General features: G+C 39.5%; 1 protein-coding gene across 1 annotated transcript; it reads right to left on the bottom strand.

The window, feature by feature from the left end:
• Positions 1 to 708: 708 nt before the first annotated feature.
• On the bottom strand, positions 709 to 15,247 carry zgc:110329 (uncharacterized protein LOC550500 homolog). The gene is made up of 8 exons (XM_056419838.1): positions 14,975 to 15,247; positions 9,149 to 9,334; positions 8,090 to 8,164; positions 7,886 to 7,981; positions 5,984 to 6,100; positions 4,600 to 4,650; positions 3,256 to 3,372; positions 709 to 1,937 (listed from the first exon to the last, which is right to left on the bottom strand). The coding sequence occupies exons 1-8, from the start codon at positions 15,059 to 15,061 to the stop codon at positions 1,602 to 1,604; spliced, it is 1,065 nt and encodes a 354-aa protein (XP_056275813.1). The 5' UTR covers positions 15,062 to 15,247; the 3' UTR covers positions 709 to 1,601.
• Between the last annotated feature and the right edge of the window lie 4,117 nt (positions 15,248 to 19,364).

The raw sequence follows: 19,364 nt of genomic DNA, 5'->3' as shown, positions 1-19,364 counted from the left end.
TGTTCGGGAAAGGGCGCAATTCTTTTTGTCTATTCAACTCCAGCCCAATCTCTATTTGTTGCTTGGCAACTGGTCCTGGCCAAGAAATGTAATATCACTCTTCTCATCGAACTCAGATATGCATATTTTTTTCAAAAAGTCAAACTATTAACTTTTCAGTCCAAATTACTCTATTTGTCGAATGAATATAAACACCTCAATTAAAAGGTCATCTGGATTATAAATAAAGAAAATAAATGTGGTTATTATAATCACCTGCTTAAAGGGGTCATTATGAGAAATCTAAATAAATAAATCGAGGTTCCGTTAACTTTGTGAAGTAGCAGCACAACGCATATGGGCGACATTGTCCAGCCAATGGTGTCACCATTTATCAATGTATTGATCTACATGCCAACAATGGAAGAGAACATGGATGTAAACAATGCTAAATCTCTAATAGAATTCTGCAAATGTTTAATAAAAGAGGAAAATTCAACACATAGGTTTGACCTCACACGATGACTTTTGGTGAGTAACACTAAATGTACATATACCTTTTGTTTGTTCAAATAAATCTCCACGGAGAATATATATATATATATATGTGACTTTGTGTGTGCTACAAAGTGACATATAATCCTCTCCTGAGACAAACACATTTCAGGTTGTTGTTGAAATGTATTACAACCTCATTGCATTTTTATGCAAAGCAACTTAGCACAAAAATCAGTAGACAAACTCAGCTTTATTGACAAGAACAGTAGTGCTGATACAAGGCAGGAGCTCGGGGAAAGCTCAAAACAGTGCATAACTCAGATACAAAAAAACGTCAGAGTAGCTTTTACTGAATTTGTAGTCTGGATAATTTCCCTTTATTTGTTCCATTAAAAGATGGAATAAAAAGTTTAGTTTAAAAATGGAATAGACTGAAGCCCCCCTGATGACAGCCTAACATGTAAACTGAGAATGTTTTCTAAATTTTTTTAAATTTAATTTATATACAGTACAAAACATGCATCCCATTTTATGTCACAACTACCAGTCTTACAATGTACACTGACTGCACAAAATCATAGTAAAATGAAATAATACACAAACTGTACACATCCGTCACAGACGCTACACGCAAGACATACATACTCGGCTATCCTATTTCTCAGACACTGAAAAACATATTTTCAAGCTACCATTAATTTACACACCAAATAGTACTGTCCTCTGGATACTGGGCTATTTTTTTAAAAACAGCCTGAGGTAAGCTTTAGCCCATGAGACACAGCTCAGTTTCAAAGGCTAAAATAATTTAATAAATTAAAATGTGACATAATGCCATAAATCTTTGAATATCAACAGCCACAAACAAGACAAAATATTTTATTTTTGTTTAAAGCCAACGCTGCATGTTGTTCCTTTCAAATTGTTGTTGTAAACAGATTCACAAACAAAGTGCCAAAGTACTTTTGATCCCTTTAGCTGACACCAACTTTCTCTTGATCCAGTGACGGACAGGTTCAACCATTACGTAGTGCAACACAACTTCAACAAATGCAATAATTACAGTGACAGAAACAAAAAAGGCAAAAGAAAAAACAAAAGGCAAGAAAGGGCAAAAATACCAATTAGTGTTCCCTTTTCAGCTTCCGGCCGACATCCACCTCGTCCAGCCCGGTGGTCGATCTGGACTGCTGCAGTTCTCGGAGCTGAGAGTGAGTGCGGGGCGCCTGCTTCTTGAGCTTTTGCAAGTGAACATCGATGGGGTCGAGATCGGGCTCCACAGCGGGGACGGGCAGGTAGCCGCCGTCCCTCGGCAGACACATACACCAGCCGGCGCCGCCCAGGTCCAGCTCGCCGTACTCGACGTCCACCTTCTTCAGCTTGAAGTCCACCATGTCGCTCGACTCGCTCATGTCCACCAGCAGGTTCCAGAAGACGCAGCTCAGGACGATGCCCAGCAGCTGCAGGGACACATGGGACAACATTATTATTATTGTTGTTTACTTCATGATTTTATGTTGACTTTACTCCAACAATGTCAGAAAAATTAACAGACAGGTAAACAATGTGTTTGTTTCTCAATAGTAAGGTCACTAATAACAGGAGTAAATACACAGCTGGAATCAGAAACAAACTATATTAAAGTTATATGAAACTTTTCGGGTTAAATCATCGGCACAAAAGATGAACAGCCATGTCATAAAACATCTGGTGTGAGGTTAAGTACATCTCCGACAGCATTTGGCATAGAGACATTCAATCACTGAGGTTGAAGGCCTCTAATATAGTACAATAGTATGAATAGTATTATTCTACACAGAGTATAAATGTCTATTTAGAGAACAAACATTGAAATAAATATTACCCATCCGTTAACAAAGTTAGTTTAAGACAGACATAAAGTAAATATATTTATCTATTATAAGTGTGAGGGGACTTAACTATTTTCGGACAAACCTAATAAGCTAGAATGTATTCTGAATCTGAGGTGCTGGAAAGAACCAATGGTATTTATATATGCAGTTGTTTTAGAAGTGTAATTATTCCTCCATGAGGATTACAAAAGAGCATGAAACCCTCAAAAACCGAACCACTGAAGCATGTGTGGGGAATTTGTGGTGTGCAACAGTATCAAGTAGCAATGCTGTAGGTTGGGGGAAGATCTGAGAATAGAAGCCCACTGGGGTGAAGGCCTTGGTGCAGAAGATGACCATGTAGGGTGGGGGTCAGAAGGACACTTTTAGCCCCAACTGACGTGGCCGGCCTATAGATTGTGACCTTAAACGGCCCTTCCTTCTCCCTATATAACTTGTAGCAGAATGTCACATCTTCGGACTTTCGCAATCTGGCTCCTGAAAGTCCCCAGTCGTTCTAGGCGTCTGTTGTTGACCTGTATCTTGTAGAATAAACTTTGTATTCCTATCAAGTGCTGAGTCGCTCGAACTTTCCTTCTTCATCATCATTTCTTCAATCTTCCACGGTCGACAAGAAGATACATATTTGGTATCATGAGAATATACTACACATGTTTCTTGGAAAACCCAATCAATTCAGTTTTTGCTAACACCGTTAAGTATTCTGGTCCAAATCAGTTTTTTTTAATGCAGCAGAGAAAATCATTTAGCAGGCCAGGAAAATAAAAACATCAGAAACTTTCACAGGAAGTGGGAATCTACAGATCAGATATGAAGGTTAATTTGAAGAGGTGCATTTGGTTGGAAAGAGGGCTTCAGAACCACGTTCAGTGTGAGTGAGCCGGTGCGAGGAGTTTTAAATTACCTGGGGCAGGCCAATGGCGCAGCAGAGTGCAACGGTCATCCCAATGTTGTCACTCATCCAGAGGTTGACTGCATGGATGCAGCCTCGCACGTGGATCAGCTCATGCAGGGTTTCACGCTGATGAACCAGAGGAAGACGAGAGGAAAGTTTCAAACTAAAACTGAACAGTCACTACGTCTAAAAACAAAGACAAGAAAACTAGCATGTTGAGTCAGTGAAGTTTCAACACGACAAAGTTGTCACACACAGTAAAAGAATATTTAAATTTCAGCTATAAGAAACTAGATGTTGGAGGACGGAAAAACAGCAACATGTGTCAATTAGCATTACAGACTCTGTAGCAACAGCACAGCATGACGTGACAATAATATTCTTTAAGTGATGTTTTTCAGTCGTTAAAATAGTTCCTACAAGTAATGTGAATCTTTCTCAAATAACAATGAGCTAGCAGAATTTAAATTGTTAACATGGGCTTCATATAATATTTATATATTCCTTTTAAATCCTGAAATACTAGACAACTTGTGAAAAACATCACATGCTACTGGGATGCATATTATATTCAACGACTAGACGAGTTCGTATTCTCATGGTCAAATATTATTATTGAATGGAGGGATCACCAGTGCAGGCTCCGTTCAAAATCACCTACTAAACATACATTATGTATGTAGTGTGGAAATGACTATAAAGCATCCTCCAACTGTAAAACGAAGAGCGGGGACGAAATAATCCTGTCAAAACGCCAAGAATTAGTGTCACAGATGTAAGGAGGAGGAGCTCAGTGAGTCTGAAAACGGACTGAAACGAATCATTATGAAGGCCGAACGAGCCCGATGGGAGACTGTGGGTCTGTGTGTGTGTGTCTGTGTGTGTGTGTGTGCAGCTGCTTCAGGATTTGTTTACTCATCATCTTCCCCCAAAGTAGTTTCATTTGATATGTGACACTTCTTATGGGGTTTTGTATCAATGACTGACTGGATGAGCACACAACATACATTTCCATCTGGTAAAGGGTTTATGAAATAAACTAACAATTTATATGACAGTTTCCATGATATTATATTCCATCCATATTGCCCATTCCTAAACTGCATACGATTGAAGACGCCAACACGTCAATTTGATGAAATAATGATTTCCTCAGTTAACCCACTAATTGCTGCAGCTCTACGCCGATGAAAGAAAAGTGTGATCCTCCCATAATTGTGACGGCAGACGTTTCCACAATGGATATGACAAATGAACGGTTTCTAAAGTGGTCCAAACAAATCCGTTACCTCTGTGTTCGGAGTCATCATGCTTAAAACCCAAATGGTAACAATAACCTGTTGTTCCTCTCACCTGATGATCCAGGGTCTTGTAACCACACAGAGTGTTGACGACCTCTCCTACCTGTGCAGAGAGTTAAGATTAAGAAAGTCAGAGACAAGACTAGAACTGAGCTAAGATGACAAGACAGAACCACGGGGACATCAGTGTGGAGCCCTGCTCCTCCAAACGAGGTGTTCCTGTCCCCCGACATGCCAGACTGTATGAACTGAAGCGTTTTTTAAATGGCTGCAACCCTGACAGGTAGGGACTGATAACAGTAGAAACCTAGCCAATGTGCAGCTTCCCTAATCAATTCCTCTATCTCTCTGGTGTGTGTGTGTATTGGATGAATCCGTCAGCTCCGGTGCTTCCGGAGACAGTATCGGTGTTTAGAGCCGAGGGACAGGAATGATAACGGTCATATCGAGGGTTCAGGAGGCCACAAGGGAGGTCCAGCTCATTTAAAGAGAGCACTATCCTAAAGGCCACATGCGAGATGCTTCCCTCGTACAATGAATGATGCTTTGGGAAAGAACGAGACATCCCTAACTCAGTACATGTTTTTGGATCTGTGCCATTTGCCAGGAGGGACTATTAAACACGGTGGCTGCACTGATATATGGCATAGTATCAAAAATGTTTATTTAACGCGCTCCACTGAAATGTGCCCTCATCTTACTGTAGAAATCAAGTCTGTCTACTTTCAGTCTATTTCCTGAACATTTTCAGTCTGATCATGGTCTTCCACGATGGCCGCTTAATTGTCTGAGAAGATGCATGTGAGTGGACAAAATGGCCATTATAATTTTTGTTTATGTTACGTTTCATTTCAGAAGCATCAACTCCATGAGTATCCTGTAAAAAAATACTGTATTCAAGCTTGAATTGTAGTTTGTGGTGGGGGGGATGTCACACCTAACCGGTTACATGCGGTTTAGACCAACTCTGGTGCCTTTTTCTGTTTGCTGAACTGGGAAATTTGTTAATTGAATGTCTGGTTTCCCATGCTCATAATAAAAAATTAAAAAATTCGAGTACCTTTTGACACCAGGGAATTAAAATGACCACATGTGGTGCTGTAATCTGCTGCATGACTTACTGTCAGTCTCAGGGATTGTATTTCCTAAAGGCGGTTTATGAACTGCTAACGCTGCAGGATGACAGAGGCCCAAAATTGTCCAATTAGTAGCGAGTTATCCGTCAGTCGCCATGACATTATGCTCAATATCGAGTCCGTGTGGCCATGAACCAGACTACGGTTGAACTAAAAGGTATGGATTTGTTCTTGATCTGGGTCTAATGTACTGGAATAATAATAGAAAAGGTGTGAAAGCAGAAAGTGACAGATGAAGCAATGTTTTATGGCATTTCGTGTGATTTTGTGCGTGTGTTTGTTTGTGTTGCCAGCGCTCACTTTTTCACGAACACAACAGGTATATGGAACACCACAGGCTAGTGGACCAGTGCCATTGCAGAAATGGTACTGGTTGACTCCCCAATCCTTGTACTCATCCCCTCCACAACATGAAAACTGGAAAACAAAACAGTATTAGGCGATTAGGAACAATGCAGGCCTTAAAAACAAAAGGCTCATCTCAAATTAAAAGGAAAACAAGCTTAAGTTCTCCAACATCTCTGAAATTAAAACAACCCGCTGAGTAAATCCACACTTGTGTGTGTTTTCCCTCAGAGTTGAGACGGAGATCACTCACCATGTTGCCTTCTTATCTCGCCTCCCGAGACAGACAACATTATCTCCCTCTACATCCAAAGTCCTACAGCAAACTAAAATAGACGCAGACATAACCGGTGCTCATATTCATACACTCTGTCATATTCATTGAATGTATTTTAACTCTAAATCTGTCCTTCTGTACACATTACACTACATCATCATCATCTCATCATGTCATCCTAGATCCTCTCCTCTCCTCCTCCAGGTTCCTTTTTTTTTTCCTTTGAAGGGGGGTTATTTTTTTTTTTTCCTGTCCGGTGAGTTTTGGGGCAGGATGTCTATGTGTACAGATTGTAAAGCACTCCGAGACAAATTTGTAATTTGTGAAATTGGGCTATACAAATAAACTGAATTGAATTGAATTGAAGACTGCAGAGTTTCAGACAATCAAATTAAAAGGCTGTCATTTGAAAGTTTCCCAGACGATGAAGGGCATCTTTATCTCTGTGGTCGTCTGACCTCCGCTGCACGCTGCCAGGAACCACAGTGGCTGTGCAAATAAGTTTTTACATTGGGAGAAGAAACAAAAGAAAAAAAAGAGGACAGAAGGCCAGAGGTGGGATTAATTGCCCTCTGCTGACGCTCGTGATGAAAGAAACCGCGAGTATCCCTCGATACAAAAGGAAAACTGTGAGGATGGTAGTTGCGACACTATTGTGAGCCCACAGCCAAAAGGTTAAATGCCCATTACAGCCAATTCATTTGTCTCCAAACATTTTTTTTAAACTGAGCACGTAGGGTTTCTGCTTCAGTGGAGCAGATTCTGATGCCAGTTCCGCAGTTGCTCACATAAAATGTCTCAAACAGAGAGAACATTCGATATTTATAAAATACCCACGAGAGCATTGTCCTGTTATTCGCTTCATGGATTTAGGAGCTGCAGACCAACTCAAACTAAATTGTTCCCCGACTATCGTCTGTAATAACTACCGTCGCCATCCAGGTAGAAGAAAACACCAATTTATCTTTTCGCTGCTCGAAAAGATTCCTTCAGATATTTTTTGAAAAGAAAACTATGTCGAGGGGTCCATCTTTGTTTCAAAAAGTCGGATTTGATCCAGTGACATGAGCCGAAATAATAAATAGTCCTGTTGTAGAAAACCTGCCAGACCTTGTCTTACAGGATAACTTCAGTATTTCCGAAAATGATAATTCTCCAAGAGGGTTTGAAGGGACAGATGTGCGAGTTGTTATAGGCTTTTTAAAATGTATTTTTAAAATGAAAATCACCCCACAAATGTTGACAAAAAGATGACAAAGCAACATTTTCCCACCGTCTAACTGATATTAAGGAATAATACTGAAATAAACAGCCATCTGATCTTTTTATTAAATGACCAGCTTGGTGATAAACTGCAGGAAAACAAAGCTGTGTGAATCCTCATTAAAGCTTTAAATAATGCACATTTAATTATTTGAGCGTTGCAGATCTTTGTCGTACGCCTACTTATTGCAACAATATAAAAAATGCCATATTTTTTATTACAATACCCAGCGAGTTTCAAATTTGAAACCATTATTACGGTCCACAAATATAAGGGATTTCCCCGTCCACTGTTTCTAAATAAAATATCAAACCACCTTTTGCTGCATGTAGTCCAAGATGTTTTTGAAGTCCAGATCATCGTAGTAGTGTTTAATTCCTTCTCGTATGCTGTTCTGAAACAAGGCCAACGTCTGGAGGAAGTGGAGAGGGGCAGAAACACAGACAGTTAGAGGAAGGCGTGACCTCTGAGGCTGATGGCTGAAGAGGATGTACAGGATGTGTGAGAATGTGGCGTTTACCTTGTTTTCAAAGATAAGAGCCGTGGTGAGCCCGATGGCCTGGAGGAGCAGCAGCACACAGAGAACACAGAGGAACTGCGGAGAGAGAGAGATAATTCATAGAGCATTCAGAGGAAATATCTTCTTACAATAAGCTCTTGGTAGATAAGGTGTGCCAAATTTATCAATTCACACCGTTATTTCAGTGTCACATACATATTTAAACTTCTGCTGCCGTATCTTTGGAAGAAAAAAATGTATGTATCACGACATTTTCCATTTGTAGTTTGACTATGCATGTGTGTGTCATTTTAGCAAATATAGATATTGTATTGGATCAATATTTAAAGACTCTGTATTGGGTTGTTTCATTGATTGGATTATTTATAGCATATTTGCTGACAGGCATTAAAGTTGCTAACAAGCCAATATCAGTGACCCCGTTGCCCATCAAATAAAGACTATTTACACACGTGCAATAAACAGATGCAATGTCCAGTGTCTAACGTGAAAGGTCATTTATTTCCGATGTTGTACATTTTCAAAACACCTGCTCCTGTCAAAACCCGTTTGTCTTAACCAAAAAAATTAAAACATTCGTTGTTTCTTCTTCTTCTTCTTCCTACTACAGTCTCTTTTCCTCTGCTCCTCTTCTTGTTTCCTTACTCTCTCTTCTTCCTCCTTTCCTCTCCTTTCTTGTTCCTCAAACCTCCACTTTTCCTCACGTTCCCTTTCTTGCCTTCTCACCACTTTCTCTTCCTTTCGTCTCCTCTCTTCGTGAACCTTCTCCTCCTCCCTCCTAATCCTCTCCTCTTCCTGCTATCTAAGTCTCTCTTCTTCAATCAGTGCTTCATGTTCCTTTAGTCTCAATTTGTGCTCCGTATAACTCCCAATTTTATTCCTCATTCCCTCTCTGATTTTGTTATTCAGCTGACAACACAAATTGCATCCAATTCTTAAAATGTAAATTCATTACATTTACCCCCCCCCCACACACACACACACATCATGGAAATAAACATTAAAAGACATGCGCTCACGGCCGCCGCCGCCACTCTTCCTCCTCCTCATCCTCCTCACCATGTGCAGCAGGGTCTTGTTGTCCCTGAGGGATCCAACCATGCCCACCATCGACACTGTGAACATCACCAGGCCCAGCAAGATGAGCACCACGGCAGGGGCCAGAAAAAGGCCCTCCAGGGTTCTATTCTTCTGCCTTTCCACTTCGGCATACACCCCCACACACAGCACGCAGAGACCCATCAGCTAGAGGGAGAAAGAGAGAGAGAGGGCTCATGAGATGAGAGCCTTGACAACCCTCAGTATGAAGTCGTAGTATTAACTGGAAGTGACTTGAGTGGGTAAAGTTACCTACAAAGTAACACTGAAAAATACATTTTTTGGCGACCACAATGTTGCAATTAACTTTTTACGAATTGAAAACCCACTGAGAGACAAATTTCTAAGAGAAAACATCTTTTTTTAACTCTGAATGGGACCATGATTTACTAAGCATCATGCTGTGTTGAAGAAAACCTGAAACTCGCAATTCAGACCATAAACTCATGTTTACAATGTTTATTGAGCTAATAAGTAAAGTGAGAAGTAGGGTCATTTTCTTATTGACTTATATACAATCAGACTTATTTTTACAAGATGCCCTCTGCTGACCATTTAATAGAATACAAGTTAAAAGGCACTTCTGCATTGACGTTCCAGTTCAGAGTAGGGCTCGCCAAATACATGTCTTTTGGGCACAGGACCGCCATTTAACCTCTCGCTAGTAAGCAGCAAAGATTCATTTCCATGGCATTAAAGCAGTACATTTGTCACTCAATCAGAGGCCCAGCATGCACTGTGCTCCGACACAAGCAACGGTGATGAGGGCTTGGTTCTCCTCAGTGACACGACATTACGAAAGATGCATTTATTCATACACTGTCATATTCATTGAATGCGTTTTAACTCTAATCTGTCCTTCTGGTCACATGACATCTATTGTTCTGTCCATCCTGGAGAGGGATCCTCCTCTGTTGCTCTCCTGAAGGTTTCTTCACTTTTTTTCCCCCGTGAAGGGTTGTTTGGGAGTTTTTCCTGGTCCGATGTGAGGTTTTGGGGCAGGGATGTCTATGTGTACAGATTGTAAAGCACTCTGAGACAAATTTGTAATTTGTGAAAATGGGCTATACAAATAAACTAATACAGTCTAATACAGTAGAGTAAAAAGTACAGGGAGTGGAGTAGCAAGATTAAGAATTAATGCCATAAACATTCAGGTGGAGAAATAGATCAAATAAGCCAACCCCTGAGCAGTTAAGAGTTGCCTTGCTCAAGGGCACCCCGGTAGTGCCCAGGCAGTGAACTGGCAGCAAGGTAAAATGAAAAAACCTTCACATTGTACATAAGTACAATACTTGACTAAATGTACTTAGCTCTGTTCAGTGTGCTAGATCATAATGTCCCACTGTGATTCACTGTTAAGAATATTACATTAAAATGAGCCTCACCAAGTCTAAACATGCTCAAAAAAGTTAATTATTGTGAGAGTACAAGTTGACAAATTAGTCAAATGGAGAGTGGTCTTCCATTCAAAAGGAAAAGGAACAAACAGCGCTTGATTTCCTGCCATTGATTTTCAATTAGAAAAGGAGGCAATCTGCCTTAAGAGTGGGGTCCATCTACTCCAACTCCATTTACTGCTCACAACCCTCCATAAAGCATTGGCAGATACATTTGGTTTGAGCCAACTTCCAATGTCATCCTTTCTTACGGTCACTGCTGCAGTAATGAAGATAAGAATAAGTAGAAGACTTTGCAGAAACGGATCCGATACCAACCCCCCAAAAAAAAGAGAAAACCCGGAATTGCTAGCATTATATCAGTCATCACAGGACATTAGAAGAATGGGAGGGTTTATTGCATCAGATGCCCAAGTCTCCTGATCACTCACTCTCACTGTGCATAGATCCCCGTCTACTGTTTGTTTAACTGAATTTAAGAGGGAACAATGCACATTCATCAACATAAGCCCTTGAATCCATCTGTGAATGTGCCAGATTTAGCAAAACAGGCTAATTTGTTGTCCCTGACATGTTGATTGTATGACAGGAAACGAGCCATGTGCAGACAAAAAGCACCGTTATAAAACACAGGCAGAGACAATTTTGTAAAACAATGAAAAAAACACTACTAAAGATTACGACTGCATGTTTGATTGTCCAGTTACAACTGTTTTATAGATTAAATTAAGATGTGATGTTCCTTAGTTCCGTCACTGTCGGTAAAGTGTTCCAGTTATGAGAAGCCGGATTGGGAAAAGGTGAGTGCCCAAAGGTACTACTTATATGTGGTAACTCTAGTTGATGACTGATGTTTTTTTTTAATGATTTCATTAAAGGGGGGGGAGGGCATTAAGTACAGTAGAATACTGCTAGCTGCTGGCTTAGTAGTCGCTATGAGGGCTGTTGAGAGGCAATAGAAATGCTCCCAATCTCATATTTAGCACCTTTTAATAGTTGACAATAGGTCTAATGTTTGCTAAATTAAATGTTATTCTTTTCACAGCTATGTTTGAATGCGATTTGGGAATTTAATATAATGCCTGCATATTTGACCTCATGCACTAATGTTTTTTCCTTGCCCCTGTGAAAACAACATACAATTTAGCCGAGATTGAGGCGTAAAAATCAGTTTGTTAACCGTTGAGAAATTGACCAATAAAGCTGATAGCTCTTTTATTAGTATGTAAGGCTGCTTTACAGTAAGGATGGATTTTGGAACTTCACTAAATTATTACCCTAATACAATGTGTAATACACAATGTAACTGCATTGTATGTGTAGTATGATGTTTAAAACATCTTTAAATACTTAGAAAAGTGCTTTATCAAATTAAAATATTCTCATGATTGTTATTATTAATTTAGTATGAGTGTAACTAACCTTGAGCAAAAAAAGCCAAAAAAATAATTTTAACTGGACACCTGCAGCTTTATTCCTGACGTAAGAGTCCCACCTAATTTACACCGATCAAACGCATGAGCTTTTCTTTGTTTAGCCTCATTATCTTATCACAGCAGTAATAGAGATATTAGAGCAGAGCCACAAATCATATGAAAGACTATGGAGTGCAAATGAAATCAAGCTACTGAGTTTTGGAGTCATATTCATAATGTGCTTTAGGGTGTATATATATTTATTAAACAGTCAGTCAGGTAGATGGTGGGGTTGCAAATTGAGCATTACTCCACTAATGTTCCTGGAGAAAAAAAAAGGTGATTTAGTTAGTGGTGAGATCAAAGAATATAACACAGGGGTGGGTAAGTGGTTCTATGAATGCTGAGGATGACTCATCTTTACTCCGGAATGACCTGGCAGGCATGTACAGCAATGTAAGTGGCTGTTGGATCTCACATTTTAAAAAAGGGCACTTAAAGAAATAAAACATTGATCAAAGTGTTGGCTATGGGTAGCTAATTGATGTAGCTGCCAACATTCCTGGTGGTTAGGTTGGGCGATATGAAGAAAATAAAATATCCCAATATGTTTGACAAGATATTTACACCATTTTTAATTTTGTAAGAAATATTCATCAGTTTTCACCCGATTACTTTAATGCAGCCTTTAAAACCGGGCAAAGACAACACGTACGCCATATTACAATATTCCAAATCTTGGACTATATATACAGGACTGTCTCAGAAAATTAGAATATTGTGATAAAGTTCTTTATTTTCTGTAATGCAATTAAAAAAACAAAAATGTCATGCATTCTGGATTCATTACAAATCAACTGAAATATTGCAAGCCTTTTATTCTTTTAATATTGCTGATTATGGCTTACAGCTTAAGAAAACTCTAAAATCCTATCTCATAAAATTAGAATATTTCCTCAGACCAAGTTAAAAAAAAAGATTTATAACAGCAAAACAAAATCAAACATTTGAAAATGTCCATTAATGCACTCAGTACTTGGTTGGGAATCCTTCTGCACGGATTACTGCATCAATGCGGCGTGGCATGGAGGCAATCAGCCTGTGGCATTGCTGAGGGTTTATGGATGCCCAGGATGCTTCAATAGCGGCCTTTAGCTCATTTGCATTGTTGGGTCTGGTGTCTTTCAGCTTCTTCTTCATAATACCCCACAAATTCTCTATGGGGTTCAGGTCAGGGGAATTGGCAGGCCAATCGAGGACAGTAATGCCATGGTCAGTACACCAGTTACTGGTGGTTTTGGCACTGTGGGCAGGTGCCAGATCATGCTGGAAAATGAAATCCTCATCTCCATAGAGCTTTTCAGCAGACGGAAGCATGTAGTGCTCTAAAATCTCTTGGTACACAGCTGCATTTACTCTGGACTTGATGAAACACAGTGGACCAACACCAGCAGCTGACATGGCTCCCCAAACCATCACTGACTGTGGGAACTTCACACTGGATTTCAAGCAACTTGGATTTTGCGCCTCTCTTTAGGTCTTACCCTCCTGATGGAGGTGTCAATGATGGTCCTCTGGACAGCAGTCAGATCAGCAGTCTTCCCCATACTTGTGATTTAGTTTACTGAACCAAGCTGAGTGTTTTTCAAGGCTCAGGAAACCCTTGCAGGTGTTTCGAGTTAATTAGACGATTCAAGTGATTTGTTTAATACCCTACTAGTATACTTTTTCATGATATTCTAATATTTAGAGATAGGATATTTGAGTTTTCTTAAGCTGTAAGCCATAATCAGCAATATTAAAAGAATAAAAGGCTTGCAATATTTCAGTTGATTTGTAATGAATCCAAAATGCATGACATTTTTGTTTTTTTAATTGCATTACAGAAAATAAAGAACTTTATCACAATATTCTAATTATCTGAGACAGTCCTGTATATATACACACACCTTTTCTTATTTCGTTGAAATGTGTATATTTGATCATCGGTCAAAGACAAAGTTTGGAATAATGTTCTCACTGTACAAGTGAACTTGACCAACATGGTTAGGAAGGTAATATTTAAAATAGACAGGCATCATGTGCATGAACAGAATTAATTATTCAGATATAATTTACTGACATGACTCATTTTAAAATCATAGAATGAACATGGATTAGTTTAATGAGCAGCAAATAAGCTTTTAACGTTGCTCCTATTTTATGTCGACAAAAAAAAAGGTTCCCACGTCCCTTTAATCAGATACAACGCCCTGCACCACCGTGCTGTTTGCTAGCCACAGAGCCCCGAGTATTGCATCAATACCACATGCAAAATGGTTTATTAGATTGCCCCAAATCCTTGTTTTGTCAACGGATTCAAATTGTGGAGGATGCCTTTCGTGCTAATATTTATCTTGCAAGCTAATCGTTCACCAGCTAGCTGGAAAGCCGAGATTTTAAAACCAAATCCCATTAGAAAAAATAGACACTTTATATTGCATTACTCTACAACGGAAATACAACGTTATTATCAAAATGTATGACTTGCATTCTAATAAATGTAGTCTCCTGGTAAATACGGGATGCGCTCATGTCGACACGAGGCAATTCATTTGATTACAATTCCAGTTTTACTTCAAGCTATAACGCTTTAAAAAGGTGGAGCGGTTCGACAGAATGTTGGGCAAATCCGTGTTTTACATTGCAATTTTCATCCAAAATGTCGTTATCCTGGTTGCGGGGTGTATGCCGACTTGTACAGCAGACTATATAGACTCTGAATATACCTGGGGTTTATGTTAAAACACATGAATGATGCGCCGGAGAAGATATTACATTTAAATGGCAAGAGTTTTGCATGAGGTTTTGAGAGATGACTCACTGACGCTACTGGGTGGTTCACGTCGACTACAATTCGCTGACACTGTTGCAGCTCAAACTGCACTACGGTGCATATAATGCTGACGTTAATAAATGTACCGAGGACTTACCGAGAAGAGCATTGAGTAGATATTCAAGGTAAATTTGATGAAGTAGTAGAAGTGGTTGGTTTTCCTCAATTCAGAGTAGGACGCCATGGCTGCTGACAAGCTAGCTGACGTTGGTTATCCCTCGTTTCGTTCAGACAATATAAAATAATGATAATTATACATCAAACGTTGTTGGTGAAATTTAAAAAAAGTATTTTAAAAGAGCTAACTGTATTTTATATATATAGCAGCCCTCATTTCTCATGTAGTATTGTGGGTAGCCACGGAAACACAACCACTTCCGCACGGCCCGGGTCCAGGCCACGCTTTGTTTTGACTACATTCTTAAAGGGGCAGTGGACTCGTCCTCCTTATTGAATTAGATTGAGCTGCTACGGTTAATTTGTAACATCATTTGTGTTTAGTTTCAACGATAATACGTGTGACGTTTAATGTGGTCAATGTGTATTGCTTATGACATATTGCAATCATAACAAGACAAACCAATTAGACAACAGTTTAAAAGCAGACTGTTGTTTGACATTAAGGTCAGAAGTGCTAGATCAGTCCCTATAGCAGTGGAACAGGTGTGGAACTTGTGGACAAACATATTGTATTAATCCAAATAAATTAATAATAACAGGAGGGAAATATAATGATCTCTCTCAAGAAACAGGGTCATACTAGTAACAACATAGTAGTTACAGGAATACAATCAATAAGGCTTGTTAAAAGTAATTAAATCCTTGTTACATTACTTTTCTCTAAATGGAAAAAATATATATATTAAAATGAGTATACACATGAGTATGTCAAATTGAAAACATTTAAATCCAACTGTGAGCTGTAATGCATTAGTTACAGACTCAGTGCACAGCTAATCTCTCTTGCTTCTGGTTGCATCAGGTGTTGCCGCCATCAGGTTAGATATAGTTGGCATGCTTGTCACATTACTGATGCATTCGCAAATTGGTTTACACACTTTCAAAACTGGCCATGTGTTCACCTAAATGATTATTAGCACACGTGTTTGAGATTATAATCTTTAGAAGTTGGTTTGTTTTCTTATTCTATTGTAACCAGTAGTTTCACCTTCTCCTGATTTGCTCAGTCCTGGAGAAAGGTGCATTTACATAGCTGTGGTGCTTCAAATGCAGGTGATGTGTGACCTCATCTCACGTCAACACTCCATTGTGTGTGTTGCAGAGAGAAGCATCAGCCTTGAATCATCAGGGTACATTAGATGAATTACTAAAGTCCAACCAACATTATCCTCTTTTGCTGTAATCAGATAGATAAGATGATATATACTTTATTAATCCCCAAGGGGAAATTAGTTCTCTGCATTTAACCCATCCTTAGTTATTAAGGAGCAGTGGGCTGCAGTGATGCGCCCGGGAAGCAACTAGGGGTTCAGTGCCTTGCTCAAGGACACTTCGACTTGCAACTAATGGGGAGAGCCGGGATCGAACAGACAACCTTGGGGTTGCAGGACGGCCCTCTTACCCCACTGAGCTACAGCCGCCCCCAAAATCATCCTCACTTATTATGTCTCCAGTAATCTGTTCTGTGGCTGACCCGACAACCTTTGATCTTATAGTGGACTGCTCTGCCTAGACATGGAAGGGTATACTCCAGTGCATGCTAGGATTGCATCTAGTCCCACGATCATAAACACAAATAAGTGGACAAACAATAAAGTTATTATAATGCCCTGCGAAATCCATAATCTTCATCTTTCTCAGGGCTTCCCACACTCACAAGCATATTCATTGATCTTTGTTGAAGGAATTGCCCAGGATTGAATTAAATCACCCATGTGCACATTTTGAGGGCCAGGTTGTTTAAATTTGATTGATTAATTTAAATTCAGTGAGTAGCAGGGAAACATTTAGTCTAATCTACGAAAAAGTCAATCAATCGATAGGTCAGAAATAACATTTTGAAAATTCAGGAATGTTTTTATGTCTCTCATTCCTTCTGGACCATCCGCCAGCCTCGGAGACAGTTGGCATGGATTGAATTTAGTTTAAATTCAGTAACCCAGCTCATTTCTTGTGTTAAGTCATCTGAATCCAGCACTTCCTTTGCCAGCCTCTTCTCCACACTCAAACCACACACACACACACACACCCCCACACAAAACAGAGCCTTTTGTGATCGCTACAAACTGAGGAATGTTAAATATATATATATATATTTGTCTGCAATGGGAATATATTAATCTAATATTGTGCGAAGACTGTGAAATTATTTATTTATTTAGGCATTTTGACTGTTCATCACTTTTGCTGTATCTCTTGCTTGAATGCTCTTCTGCCTGTATCACAGCTCTATTACAGTTAGTGTCAGCGAATATATGATCTGACTCATGAATCCTATGCAACTGATACAGTCTAGACAATATGTGCCATGGTTTGGTGGCATCTGTGTATGACTCCTGCAGACACGTCAGAGCTCACTCTGTTGCAGGATTGTACATTCAAGCTAGAGTCAAGAGGCCAGAATCATTTAGATTCATGATAATCACTTTGCTCTTACTGCTGTCTCCAGTCAGGGATGGTGTGGTGAGGGTAATAGATAGTAGATGTAACCACTAGGGCCCAAACATACTAGGAAATTAAAGAGTTTTTATCTGCAGTTTTTCATTTGAACACTAACCTAATAGTGAATTATTTGTGGTAAAAAAAACAGTTTGACATACATATGTCTTTAGATAACTGAAGTCAGGCTAATTTGAGGGAAAACAGCAGTGAACAAAATGTGCTAATTAATACTATTGAACATTGCTAACTATCAGTTTATAGTTAGGTTAAGCTTGATGATCCATACGTGCTAAATGGGAGTTCATACCATAATACAAATATTTCACATTGTATATCATCATATATCAACATATTGCTTCAATTTAGACTAAAAGGAGATTAGGATCAATCTGAACACAACTCGCGCTGTAAAACAAGGCTCAAGTGGATCTTGGTTTTCTTTCATTGTGAAATACAAACATTCTTTAGTAATATCATGCAGTAACATTTTTATTACATTTCTCTTATATTTTGTCTTAATGTATGTCAAGAGAAAAAACAAGAGAATTCAAATCCAGATGCACCAAACTTCCTTCACCAGCTTACCCAGGTGCGCTGAAGGATGAGTCCCAGGTATTTACAAAATCAGGACAAATTGTTGAAGAGAAAAAATGGGAACTTTGTTTGTATTTAGTTTCTTACATGAGGCCCAATGTGACGTGATGCATGGATGGCAGAGGTACACGTTATTGTGACCGAGCTGATGTTTTCATGGAGTGAAATCAGTGCATCCGGGATGCAGCTGGTAATAGTGAAATATGGAAGAATATCTCTTCATGAGTGTGTGCTACAGACTGGTGTCGCTCACCTCTTTTGCTTCTCCTTCCAAGCTGTTTCGTCTCTACCATGGAGCTCTGACGGTTGTGACGGAGAGGACAGACAGAGAAAAACAATGTCCTTGTGCAAGGAACACAATTACTCGGACTGGACACCATCTAAAATGGAATTATCTTTGGAGGAGAAAATTTTTTGGTAAATTTCGTTGCTGGGGTCATTATAGATCAGACATTATGTGAAGAGCAGACATTTGCAGACAATTACAGAAGAGAGGAGAGACCACATGTTGACAGGCCAGTTCATGATATTAGAGGATGAAACCACTCTTACATCCAACGCCATGGTGTATAAGCCACAAGATATTTCTATCACACATGTGAAAATGTGTTGTTCTTAAGGTTTTACATCCTGTGATTTGATCATTAAAATGAAAGTGTGTGGGTCCCTTTGGGGACCATGAATATACAGAGTTGTCACAGACCAATGTGTTTATCAAGAGGTTATTCTGAATTGAAAATCCTGTGAAATGTCATAGCAAGCTGGCCAAGAGTTGTTTCTCTGGTTGTGTTGGACAGACAAAAGAAGACATTAACTGACTTTATATCCTTTTTGATCATTTAATCACAATCCTCACCACACAATAGCATTGCTTCCCCTTGTTCTGGTCCACTGAGCCTGAGTCAAGATGACAACCTAATTGCTTATACTATGTTCTCGGTGCTCTGGCATTAACACAGGACCAGTCTGCATGAAAGGACTAGTCTACAGAGCAATAGTTATGGAAGCTTTGAAGAGAGAGGCAGAAAATAGTCAAAGACGTGAATTGCATGATTTCCTACGCTGGGTGAGTTTGACATGATGGCCTCAGTGCATGACAAAGAAACTGTCTGTTCTTTTTCCAATACTCCAAAAGAGCCTGACAGGGTGCTCTGTGTGGCATTATTGTGTGGCTGCTGTATTTACAGGAGTGAATTTACCGTGGCCCTCTCCAACTCTACATCACGTTGTTGATGTGGAAGCTAATAGCAGCTTCATTCATTTATTCATGG

The sequence above is a fragment of the Pseudoliparis swirei genome, chromosome 7 (genome assembly GCF_029220125.1).
Source record: "Pseudoliparis swirei isolate HS2019 ecotype Mariana Trench chromosome 7, NWPU_hadal_v1, whole genome shotgun sequence".
NCBI lineage: Eukaryota > Metazoa > Chordata > Actinopteri > Perciformes > Liparidae > Pseudoliparis > Pseudoliparis swirei.
Note: the sequence above shows the minus strand (reverse complement) of the source record. Positions and strands in the feature narration are given on the sequence as shown.